Raw genomic sequence first — 12,689 nt, 5'->3', positions numbered from 1 at the left:
CTGCCAACGCAGCGCGCACAAGTTGCAGCACGATTTGGGGAGAGAGATGAACTTTACAACAAACTGTAGAATTTTACTTCATCTTCCGCCACCATCTGAGATCCTGAGGGAACAGGAAAGGGTGGCAAGAGGCAAACTCCAAAGCCATCTGGGATCATCATTAACTCATTCACTCGCGGCCTCTGAAACAAAATGCCGATCACCAGATGGGGGCTGCTCTCATTCTCAGCTTCTTGAATGCTCTGATGCCAATTCCTGCACACGGCTGCCCACCTCCTTGCAGCCCATCCCCTCAGGCCCCTCATTCTGGCAGTCAGGGCAGTCAGCCTTTGGAACTATTAGCAGCAGGGAATGCAATTCAAATGGCTTTAGGTGATGCGTTCTTCAATAAAGGCAACAAAAAGGAGTTAAGCGAAAAAGTATGCGAACAAAGCAGAGAAAAGCAGAGGGATGGAGAGGCTGCTGCTGAGAACAACTGTATGAGAAATCAAAGAAAAACCCCACAGTGGAAAAGGTTTTAGCCCAAGGGGCAACACGCCCTGGGGCTGAGCTCCCTGCACCAAACATCGCTGCCCTAAAACCCCTCCCTGAGCTCGGGACTAAGGGAGCCAAACCTCAAACTAGCCCCGGGTTGTTCCCAGAGCGAGGATGCAGCAGGGCAAAGGCTATCCAGGCTGCAGAGGTCACAGCAGCGGATGCTTCTGAGCGCTGCCATGTGCCAAGCTCCAGACATCTCATCCAAAAAAAGATGCAGCCCAAGCAGCGGGCAGCTCGGGATCAGGATGTGTGACCTGCGGGAGCGCTGACGCCGGGCAGGCGGAGATAACATGAGAGTCCTACGGCAGAACCCTGGGGCCTGAACGAGGGGACAAGGCTCAGCAGGCAGGGACAGCTGGGGACAGTCACCCCAGAGGCTGCACCGTGGGGTGACGGAAGCCACCAGCGGCTGGGCTGCCTTCAGGAGACACTTTTCCAATTCCAGTTCTGCCTCACCACCCCGATCCGTGGGCAGTTCCTAGGAGCAGAACCCTCCACCGCTCCCCCCCCCAGCCACCGGGAAGGACGGCCACAGGTCATCTCACTCAGGTGCAAATGTTTCAGGCTAAGCCAAAGCATTTCTTTCTCTTTTTCAGACTTACTTGATGTAAGTCCAAAAACTGCAGTGACATCAAAGAGCCCATTGAGTAGATCCCCTCCAGAAACACACAGGGACTTCACCTCCTCAGTACAAACACAGTTCCCCTGCAGACTTCCTGGGAACAGCTGAAGCAGCACTACACTTCAAAAACCAGCCTGCACATCACAGGGCTGGGGAGGAGCTCGCTCCTGGCCCTGGGTTGTCGACAGCCATTTGTGAGCCCACGCAGGATCTCACACCAAAGTGGTCTTGGAGCTGCGGGGAATGAGCTTAGTCCCCGTAGGGGTGAAAGCAGAGGAAGGCAGGAGCTGTCCCATGAAGCCTGGAGGGAAGGATGGAGGAAGGTTCAGCTGATGGAGCACTTTGCCCCTCCTGGAACTGATTACTTGAGCAATGCCCCGGAGTCACAAAGAGGGTTCCAACCAGCAGTGGAAGAGTGCCTTCTGCTGACACATGGCAACTGCTGTCCCTGCTGCAGCAACCAGCTTGAGTTTGCTGCCCGTTGTGGTCACCCCGACAAGGATGGAGGGACCCATCCTGCATGGAGCAGCCATGCAGGAGATGCACTGCATCCTGCCCCGAGTGGGACTGATGTGCAAATAACAAGAGAAAGATGCGGGGCGAGGGCGGGTTAAGGAGATTAGTCTGGGGCACACTCTGGGAGATACACAATGTTAAGTATGAGGGCAAAGGAAATGAAAGCTGGAAACTCAAACAGAGTGAAGAATCCAACCCCTGCCTGGGCAGGAAGTTTACACTCTGCTTCTAAATATACATGTTTTTAAATCAACAAGCTTTCTTGTTCCTCAGCACTGCTGTACCACTATCAGAAAGGAACACCCAAAAGCAGTGCCAGGCTGAGCCCAGCAAGCTGCCCATCTCCAGAATGAGGTGGGAGCATGGAAACCCCATCAGGTGTGGATCAGGGTGCCTGGTGTCCAGCTCAGCTCCAGGAGAAGGAATGGGAGCACCAACCTGTGAGCAGGACACGCTGCCTCTTCCCTTCCTGCTCTCTGGCCACCACATCCAGGCTCGGCAGTCGGATAGTCACATATTTTTTTAATTTGATATAATTATCTCTTAGAAATTACTGTACACAGCCTCTTGGGATCTAAAGCAATTAAGTGAAGATAAATTTCTTTCATGGAGCAAGCTGTCAAAGGATGAAGCAATTTCATTCCCCATTTGAAGTGGAAGCTTTGGGTCATGCATGGTTTATTTGAAACAATGCCATCACCTAAAGCTGCTGATCTTATCTGTCTCCCTCTGTCTCTCCATTTCAAACTGCTGAAGATGTGCAGCGTGGCACTGCCTGAAGTGATGACATCTGGCAGCAGGCCAGCTGCAGAAACACGCTGCTCCTCCCCGAGCCCGAGTGCAAGAGGCCAAGCATTCCTATTAAAAAGGGGGAAACCGAGGTGAAAGCTGGGAAGAGCTGAAAAGCGGGAATCCTGCCTGAGGGAACGTGAGCCCAGCGAGCTACAGAAGGGGAGAGAGGTGCCTGTGGGGAGGGAGGCTCTGCCCCAGGGATGTGGGAGCACACGGAGCATCCCTGGGGTGACACTGTGCCAGGGGTCCCCTCCTGCTGTGGTCACCCAGAGCAGCAGTGGGGATTCCTCCACTATGAGAGCCAGGCTCCGTGTCCACGCATTGCCAGGACATATGTTCTAAGTCCAGCCAAAGTTCCAGCAAATTCTCTCCTCACATTTCACCAGCCCAACATGTTTCATTTTAGAAAAAAAAACCAACAAAAACCCAACACATAACCCAACACATAAAATAACTCATTTAAATAAATCATCCTCCCAACTGGTGGCTTTTATCCTGGAAATGGAAAAGGGAAGGATGTGGAGCAAAGAGCAGCTTCGCCATCTTCATGCACGCAGCGCTGAAGGTACTCAGATCCCACCATTAAGATGCTCAGATCCCAACTCTAAACCTCATGGGACACAAGGATCCACCAAGCCAAACTCTGTATCTTTACACAGCCTAAAGGTGCCTCCCTGGCAGCTGAATAATGATCCTCTCCTACCAGGGAGAAAAGGGCGGAAGGCATCGAAAGGAACAACAGTGAATGGATCTCAATGTCCTCCCTCACATTTCTGCAAAATCATGCATGGAATAAGCTCTGTGTCCACCAGCAAACCCCACCTTCTTCCATTCACACACACAAATCTCAATCCCTTCAACAATAATGAGCTCTATCATATGCACTGCATCATTTACACTTGAGACAGAGATCCAAACTGTAAATCCATTCTGGTGCCCAGGAACAACAGGCCACGTGGTCAGACCTCAGTGCACACCTTCATCTGTTTGTATGTACACCCATCTATCCCCAGCACGGTTTGGAGAACGTTCTTCAGAAAGCCAACCAGACAGAAATGGATGTTATTATTGTCTCTCTTTGTGATACAGATGCTCCTCAGTGCTATACAGTAAGAGAAATGCTTCACGTAAAACGCTCATGTGCAAAACCTTAGGGTAAATTTTGTTAATTCTGAAAAAGGATGTCTCTTAACCTATTTTTAAGTAAATATATGCAAACATATTACAGGGAGGGGGGGGGAGGGGTTAATGAAATGATCTGAATTAAACACCCAGCATTTTTACTTCCCTTGCCTATGGTTACTTGCCTACGGGTGGGAAGAACCCAAAGGCTCTGAGTGACCCTTCCCTTCGTTCTCCCTCATCCTAAGGGACAAGGGTGGCCTGGGGTTGAGGCACTGGCCCCAAGTGCTGGGTATCAGGGGCCTGTTCTCATCCTGAAGCTGAGGCTTCCTGTGGGACCCAGGCCGGTCCCTCAGCCTCGTGTACCTCTGCTGCCAATCCTGAACGAGGAAATTGCTTTTCCTTATGCTGCAACGTGTTGTGGAGATACGTTCATTAATGCCTGGGAAGTGCTTAGGCTTCAATGACAGCAAGAAACGACACAGTAAATAAGACTACAGTCGTACCTTGCCCTGATTTGGGATGGGACAGCAGGACAGGACATGGACACAGCCCACCAAGGGCGCTGGGTTCTCCATCCTCACCCAGGCACAGCCCCAAACAACGCACCGCAATGGTGGCAGGCAGCCCCTGAGCTCAATGACAGAGGTCACCTTCCGTCTCCCTTAGAGACAGAGTAGATCCCCATCTGTTATTTGGGCTGACCACTCCCTGAATTCCACTCAGTCTACTGCTCTGGCAAGCTTCCCAGGATGCAGATCTTTCTTATTCAGGATAACAATGAGGAGTTAGTAATTGGGGCTTTTTTCAGGTTTCCTGAGGTCCCTCCAATAGCTGCGTTGGTGGATACCACAGCCACTACCTTCTTCAGCAGGGAAGTTTTAAGCATTCTGCATGGACAAAAACAAAACAGAGACACTGCCACGAAACTACAATGGGTTGAGGGCTGAACTGGGTGACTGAGAGCCGAGCAGCAGCACATGAAATCACAGAATGGTTGGGTTGGAAGGTACCTTAGAGATGACCCAGTTCCAACCCCTGCTGTGGGATGACTGCCACAAAGCTCAGCCTGCTCAGGGCACCTCCAGGGATGGGGCACCCACGACTTTTCCAGTGCCCATCCACCAGGCAAAGCACAAGGCAGAGGCAGCCGGAGAGCCAGGCTCTCCTGCAAGAGCAGCAGCACAACGTTAAGTCTTGCAGCATCACAAAAGAGTGCCTGAGCTGCAGCCACGCTCCATGCCCAAGGAACGGCTTGGCCAGCCAGAGCAGCCTCTCCATTTCCTCCAGCTTTCTCTGGGCAGCAATAAGAGATGGCTCATTGGGAGGAGATCCAGCATTAATGGCGCTTTAATGAGGCCTTTCAATACACTTACAGACTAATCGGCAAATTCCAAGAGGTCTGAACTCTAATATGTCATTCTGAATACACTGCAGCCACGGTGAATACCTTTTCCATGGCTGGGGCCGTGCACTGCTGGGCCTGATGCCCTTTCCAGCCGTGGTTTTGTGCCACGTGGGTGCCCGTGTGGCAGAAGAAAGGCTGTTACCTGCTAAAGGACCCAAAGCAAACACAACCCTTCCCATTTTCACTCATCCCTGAGGTCGCTGCACCGATGCTGGCTTTGGGAGCACGTGCTCTGTCAGTTTCATGAACGGGACGTTTCCTGTGTCCCAGGAGCCCACACCAAACCTCCAGAGGCAGCTCTGAAGACAAAGGGCCAAACACAAGTTTTCCATCTCATTACATAAACCTGGCCTGGGGACGACAAAAGCCAAGGATGTTCAACAACGAGCGTCATCTGATCCGCACAGAAAGCTCCAGCACGGACTGAAGGCAGGCATGGGACAAGGCTGATTTATTCTGTCAGTCTGCGCCTTGAGCTGAAGATCACATCACACTTCCAGAAAACACTTGAAAAAAGCCTTCTGCTGACACCACAGCCAAAGGGAGCAGCGCTGCACACATGCTGGTACGCGTGCACGGCTCACACCCAACAGCATGACTCCCTCTGAGGTGACACGATGGCCAAAGTGCCCCATCCTCAAGCAGCAGGGCTGGCAGCGTCTGCCCTTGGCCCTGGATCACAGCTCGGGGTCCCAGCAAGCTGCTCGCTGGTCCCAGCACTGCATACGAATGGGACAGGAGGAGGAGAGAAGCCCCCGAGATCACGGCGCACAGGGATACGGCGTGGATTCGTATCTGGTCAACAGAGGTCTTAAAACGACAGGGGGAACAGCAGGGCAGTCCTGGCGGGGAAGCTTGCTTGGGCTTAACAATAGGCTCAGTGACCTGGACAAAGAAAACCTTCTCTGATCAAACCCTCAGATCAGACACTGGCTCCTGCTCTCCCCCATTTGCCACCAGACATAAAGCTCAGACGGCGTGCGCTCAGACTGTGCCACTCTCAGCCTCTGGAAAGAGGCTCTGCGCTGTCAGCACGTCATCCCACGGGAGCAGTCACACGAGATGCATTGCCACCTCCGTGCCACCTCCCGGCAGCCCCTGGGGGCTCCCCCCCTGCACCCCCACTGCCAGATCTGACGCATGCACCCCGTGCTCCTCTTTAAGCTGGAGCTTCGGACCCCCTCGTCCCTCCCAGCAGCTCAGGGTGTTCAAAGCAGCTTGCTGACAGACAGGCAGGTGTGCGGGTGACAGCGGCCACCTCCCCGCTCGCCCTCCCCAGCGCAGCCCCAGGCACAGCACGGGGGAGTACTGCGAGCCCAGCTGTGACATTTCCTTTCACCTATACCTGTACAGCTGTTTCCTACAGGGCTGCAGCCTCGAGTGAGATGTGTGAGGCTTCTGTAGGTGCTTGGGAACAAGATGGAACAGAAACGCTTCACACCTGGCCCCAAAATTACAGCACGCTGGAATGGGGCCAACGTAAACTGGCAGAGTACCAGTTGCAATGGACATCAATTAAGAAGGCTGTCATCCTCAGACTGCAGGGTTTGCTTTTTGCGATCTGCATCGCTCCTTAAGCCTTCAGCAGCACCAGCGCTGGAGTTTTCCAGATGGGATCATTTCCCTCAGATTCCACTCACTAGATTTATTGCAGCTTTTTTTTTTTTTTTTTTTTTCTTTAAAAAAAAACCTCACCCCCCCTCCCTCCTTTAAGAGACTGAACTATTATTCCACATTGCAGATTTCTCCAGGGCTGTATTCAGTGTCCTCGCGCTGTACGAGTGCTTGTTTGCAATGAGTTCCCTTTACCTTCAGCTGGAGAAAACAGTTTTAAAGATACGCTCAAACCTTTTTCTGCCTTAATAGTGACTGCCAGCCAAGCCCGTAGGCTGAGTGACCACAACATGCCCTGCACAGCCTCAGGAGAGCAGCAGCAGTCCCTGGGACAGCAGGCAGCAGGGAAGATGGAGGTTGGGATGGTGCCCATCTCCAACCCCGGCAGCTCCTGCCCAGTGCCCACTGTTGGTGGCAGAGATGCTTGTTTGGAAAGGCAAACAGGGATGGAAGGAGTTTTTCAAGGATGACTCCTCCTTGGACTCTCCCGCTTGGGGCTCCGGTCTCTGCTCACAGTTTCCCTTTTCCTCCCTGGACCAAGCTCTGAGCTGGAAGCTCTCACTCTCATGGGCTGAGAGCATTCTCCTGCCAGCTGGAGGGGAGAAGCTCGAAGGTTATGGAATGGGAACACGGAAAGGATGCTGAGAAAACAGTTACATTCCCTCACCGGGGTTTTCTCTGTGCCTATGAAGAGTCTGTGCTCTCTGACTCCTGGTCTCACTCCTGTTCCTCTTGCCTTGCAAGAAGTCCTCCCCAAATCACTGTAAGGCCACCATTCTGATATGGCATCCAGCCTTGGAAAGGACAGAATGTTGGCATGGCAAAGCCCAGCCACTCCGACTGCTGTTCCTTCTGGACCTTTAAACCTGGGGCTCCCTATCCAAGAAGCATCACACACACTACTACACACTGACAAGAGATATCTTAAAAGCCTTAAGAAGACGCAGTACTGTAAATACGTTGAGTAACAAGAAAGGACTAATTTTAGCCCAAGCCTACAATTAAAGGATCCAAAATAGCTCACCCACAACACAGCAGATCACCAAACCTAGAGCTTGATGGGGAAACTAGAGAGAAGGTAGAATGTGAACCATCCGTTAGGTGGAGAGTGCAGAGCAAAGAGATTTGTGTGCTGTGAAGGGGCGCTCTGCACGGACAGGTGAGTGGTGCAAACAGCAGGAAGCAAGAACTTGTGAAACAAGAACCACACCGAGCGTGCAAAGCTCGGAGGAGCTGTGCAGGACCTGATTTCCAGGGCTGGCACAGCACAATACGGAATGCTGCTCATAATTTCTCAGAGCCTCCCAGCTCAGGGCTTTAGATTGCCTGGAGAGATGAGGCAGGGCTCAGACGAGCTGAGTGGTGAGTATCTGAGACAGTCCACTGCACACATGAGCATGCACATGAGGGGAAAAAAAAAGTGCCTCGCTGTTTCAGAGGAGGGAACCACAGTGACTAGCCCTATAAGCATACGTATTAATCATGCACCGTCTGGTTTTAATCCACACACTGCTGATCCTGCGTCTCACTGTATTGTTATCAGGGGAAGGAGTATTTCTCCTCAATCTTATTCACCAGCCAAAAGCCTGAAAATGCAAAAAACACATTTGTGAAGTGCCTTCCCAAGGACCCTGGGCCCCGGACCTGGTGAGCTGGGGCTGCTGCCTTTTTATTGGCGTTTAAAAACCTTTTATTAACGTGTGTCAGGGCTGGGGGAGGAGGGAGAGGCTCGGATTTCAGGACCCCCCATGCAGGGAGGTTTATTGTGGGAAGGGACATTAACGCTTTCTCCTCCACGTCTCCCTGCTTGGGAAATGGGGCAGAGCTGCCTCTGGGCAGGGCAGCTTTCAGAGGGGGATGCTGAGCACAGGAGGAACTTGCAGGGATGCAAACGATGAATGATTCTACCGAGGACCTCCCTACTGCACAGCCTTCCTGCAGCCCTGCCACCAGCACTACAGGGACACCGCACAGCAGGATGCTCCCCAGACACCAGGATGACAGCTGAGGAATCCAGGATGTGCCCCACATTCCCAGGAATGTACCCAGAGCAGACCCACTCACAGCTCACACACACCACTGCCTGGCAAAGCCACAGCCATCACTTCCTCTCTTGCAGCCCAGCTCAGCCACGCTGCTGCTCCATGCTCCTGCAGGGCACGACGCTGGGTGAGTTTGAGGCCCTTTACCATGGGCTCCCATTACTGGCAGCGTTTCTTTCGGCTGCGAACGCTGCAGACGCAGTCTGACAGCCCAGGCACCAGGCTGCATAGTTTGCTGTTGACTGGTACATTCGGTGGTGTTCCATCACACAAGCTGCAGTGGATATCTGCCCAACATACGCCCAGGAAAACATCACCAAGTTATGTTCACCCCGGAGACAGCTTTTGTTGGTTACAGCCTCAATGACAGTGCAGGAGACGACGGGAAGCTCTAAGTATCACACTGGCTCCAGCAGGAATCCTAACGCACAGCTTCATGGCAACGAACGGAGTCAGAACATTTTCACTCAAAATAAGAGCCAGGCCAAATGCTCAAAAACTTGCTGAGAAACTCTGGCTGAATTGTGAACTCCATCTGCTAAATGGGTCACGGAAAACAAAAAGAAGTGGGAAGCACAGTGTTTTGTCCTTTACAGCTTACAAAACAGCCATCCTCTTGGTGGAGCCAATAACCTCACACCATTTTAAGCCCAATACTCTCCACTCTTGCTTTTGAACAGATTCCCTTCCCCTGAGTTTTCCCAAATTCATTGAGAAACTGCAGTGCAAGTCAGTATCAGTAAGCAAGGTGAGACTGGTGCAAAGAGGGAACAGACTCTTCCTAGCCATGCAGGCAATAGGAGAGGTAGCACATCAGCTTCCCAGAGCCTCTCTGGTACACCAGAATTCTCCTCCCAGCTTCCAGCACTTTGACAGGGTGCAACACAAAGAGCAGAACATTGTCTGCTTCTCTGGCAAAGACCTGTTGTGAACACAGCTTGGAAACTGGGCCAAGCCTGAGAACACGAAAGCAACCAGGTGCAGAAAAATAACTCTTGCTAACCAGCAATGTAAAATCAGCACTGAAAAGAGAGTTCTTGCTGCACAGAAATACCATTTCTCACCTGCTTGCAGCTTGGTCAATCAGGAACAGACAAAAGCACACAAACAGGAAACTTCCTGCAACACGACTGGACTGCTGCAGAGCGAGATTTGCCTGGGTTGTGCGCACTGAGAGGGCAGGGAGCAGAGCAGGAGACTGAGGACTGCACTCATGGATCCTCTTGTTAAGTTGAACCAGGGTCCTGAACTGCAGGAAAGTGCAACACGGCCGTCACAGCGCTGCCGTTACACAACTGCCGCCACTCCAGTGCCTTTCTGCAGCATTACCAAATCACATGCAATGGGGTAGGAAGGTTCAAAGCACTTACTTTGCTTCCAAGGCAGCTCACCTCCACCCAAGCTGTACGAGAAGAGCCACCCACCCTGCTTTTACAAGTCTCTTAACGCTGAAGAGATTCTACACCATCGCACAGGAGCCTACTTTCAAGTGCTTAACAACCCTAAGGAACGAAGCCTTTCCTCAAACCTCATCTTCATCTATTTTGCTGCAATTTATGCCCATTCCTTCCTGCGCTGTTCAGCACGGAGCTGGAGGACAGCCTGTTCTCCTCCTTCCCACAACAGCCTTTTCTCCAGCTGAAAGCCACATTTTCCCTAAATTTTCTCTAGACTAAAATGCCCCAGTTCTTTCAGCTCCTTCCTGGAAGTCAGGCTGATGGGTTCTCTGCTCCGCCTCCCCTGTCCCCCCACCCATATTCAAAGGGAATACACACACCTGCTGCTTCACATTGGATCAAGAAGAGCCCCTGCAGCACCTGATGCTTGTGCTCAGCGTGGGCAGCGTTAGCACTGCTGGGTGGAAGGAACCCACCTGGGTGTGATGTGCCTGGTGCTAGGCAGAGGGACCAGCAGGCAGCACAACACAAGGAGCTCCCAGAGCTCCACAGGGGCTCCCAGACTTGCACCAATTCCAGCCAACACCCCAACGTGCTGGGTGGGATCACTGTTCTAACATCAGTTACTTTCAAACCAAACCAAACCCACTGAGGAGGCAAAAAAAGAACCCCCCTCCACCCCCCAAAAAAAAACCTAATGTGGTAGACAGGCCAGGACATCCAAGCCTGGCTCCTTCTCTCCAGGATGTGCAATCTTCCCAGGTAACTGATTCAGTCCCATCGCACGCTGCATGGCTGGGTGCCTGCTGCTGCGCTGGGATGGACACCAGCTCCACTGGTTGCACAGTTTCTTTATGGGGTGTTAAAGGGACTCAAGACGGTGACAAATGTCAGCTCTGCAGCTCAGGTGCAGCAGGAGCACAGAGATGCTTCTCCTTTTTCACGCACGTTGAGCGCAAGTGCTTGGCAGGGCAGGTAGATGGCACTCTGAATGAACTGCTGCGTGCTTACAGCAGTGAGACCCTGGGGAATAGCAGCTCCCTCCCACAGCCCCAATGTCATGGGGCACAGCCCAGATCCAGTGCCTGGAGGAAGGAGCCCATGCATAGGGAGAGGGGTAATGGGACTGTCCCCAGCAGGGCAACACCACACACAGTGCAGCTGTGCTACCTTAGAGCAGAGATGTGCTCGCTGTTTGACCTCCCCGAACACAAAACTTGACAATCCTTTTTGCCAGCGACTTCCTAAACTAACATGCTTCCCCAAAACTGGAAGGCTTTCAGTTTTAGCGGGGCTGCGGGCAGCGCTGTGAGCACGGGCAGGGCAGACAGAGAAGTGAAAGAGAAATTTGCACCTCCTGGGTCCCCCCTGCGACAAAGGTCCTCAATTTCTCACGGTCACTTCAGGAAAATGTCAAGACGTGGCACATGGGAGCACGCACTGCCACTGTTACCAGCAGGCTCCCACCAGCCCTGCACCCCACTTTTCCTCCTACAGCACCGACTGCCCAGCGAAGCAGCACAGCAACACTGCTGCTGCTGCAGTTCTGCCTGCGAGCAGGAAACTGCTGAGAGCCACTCTCATCCTGCCGTGCCTCCGAGGGCGTGCAAAACAAATGCCATTGTGCCTCCTTCGTCCCCCCACCTCCCAGGTTCAGGCACGGTATCAGCCCCCAGGTCCCTCCTGGCCAGGTGGTGGCAGAGAGCAGACCCCAAACCCCACATCAACAAGGGAACTGATTTCATTATTCTAAAAACAAACAGCCGAAGGAAAGTTCAGGCTAGAATGGGCTCCTAGAGCAAAGAAAGGAAAATAGAGAGCGGGCAGTGGGGAATGCTTCATATTCCTAAAAGCCTTTTGTACGTTAACACATGGTGTCTGCTTCTCTCTAGTCACCTATTTATCACTCTCCTCTTTAGAGAAGGAAAAAAGTCCTGGCTGCTTTCCTAAGGCAGAGTTTTGTGGCTGGGGGGAGGGGGAGGGTGCTTTAAGCATGATGCAAACCATTTGGAGTGCACTGAGAGCACTGCCAACACAAGCTGCACTATTTAAACAAGTGAGGAAATGATCGTATATACAACATGCCAGCGAGCACACACACACCAGAGGAAGTCGAGAGGGGTTTTCATGACACAGAGCTGGATGTCAGCGGCTGAAAGGTCGATATTTTCCCTTAACACCCTTCTCAATGACTTAATCGTGTTCCGTTTGCACAGAAAACTTCCCAAGAATAAAAGTCTGGAGGAATCGAGGGGGGATGTTTGGCCTACTGCTGACCTTGTCCGAGGTCCTCTCCACGTAGCAGGGCTCCTGGGGGGCGACCAGCAGGGGAACGAAGCCCGAGAGCAGCCGATCCTCTTCCAGGCTAAGCAGGGCAAGGTCGTCATCTGGGTCCTTGTACAAGGGCACCTCCGACTGATTCACTGCGGTCAGTATGTTACAGAAGTCAGCCAGCGTCGCCCACACATCTACTGAGACCCTGGGAGAACGAGGAGAGACGTGAGCAATTCGGGGCTGGAATGCATTGGGAGTTGCCTTGCGACGCTGCGGCGAATACCAGAGAGGTGAGACGAGGCAACGCACGCCGCCCCGCACCGCGCTGCTGCAGCCGTGCCCACGGGGAGGGCTGTGCACACAGC

At 52.6% G+C, this 12,689-nt stretch overlaps 1 protein-coding gene across 3 annotated transcripts in view; it reads right to left on the bottom strand.

Moving 5' to 3' along the window:
- The window catches only part of SMG6 (SMG6 nonsense mediated mRNA decay factor), a 90,552-nt gene that overhangs the window by 25,065 nt on the left and 52,798 nt on the right, over positions 1-12,689 (bottom strand). For 2 of the 3 annotated variants that reach the window (XM_052689197.1, XM_052689198.1), the window contains exon 13: positions 12,328-12,529. In XM_052689197.1, coding sequence (XP_052545157.1) covers positions 12,328-12,529 — 202 coding nt within the window. Of the gene's footprint in view, positions 1-9,717; positions 9,903-12,327; positions 12,530-12,689 lie in introns of all 3 variants that reach the window. The other variant, XM_052689199.1, reaches the window with a different exon arrangement.

Source organism: Tympanuchus pallidicinctus, unplaced genomic scaffold, assembly GCF_026119805.1.
Source record: "Tympanuchus pallidicinctus isolate F22 unplaced genomic scaffold, pur_lepc_1.0 scaffold24, whole genome shotgun sequence".
In the NCBI taxonomy this organism is placed as follows: Eukaryota; Metazoa; Chordata; class Aves; order Galliformes; family Phasianidae; genus Tympanuchus; species Tympanuchus pallidicinctus.
The sequence above is the reverse complement of the archived record's forward strand: the minus strand, read 5'-3'. Positions and strand labels throughout refer to the sequence as shown.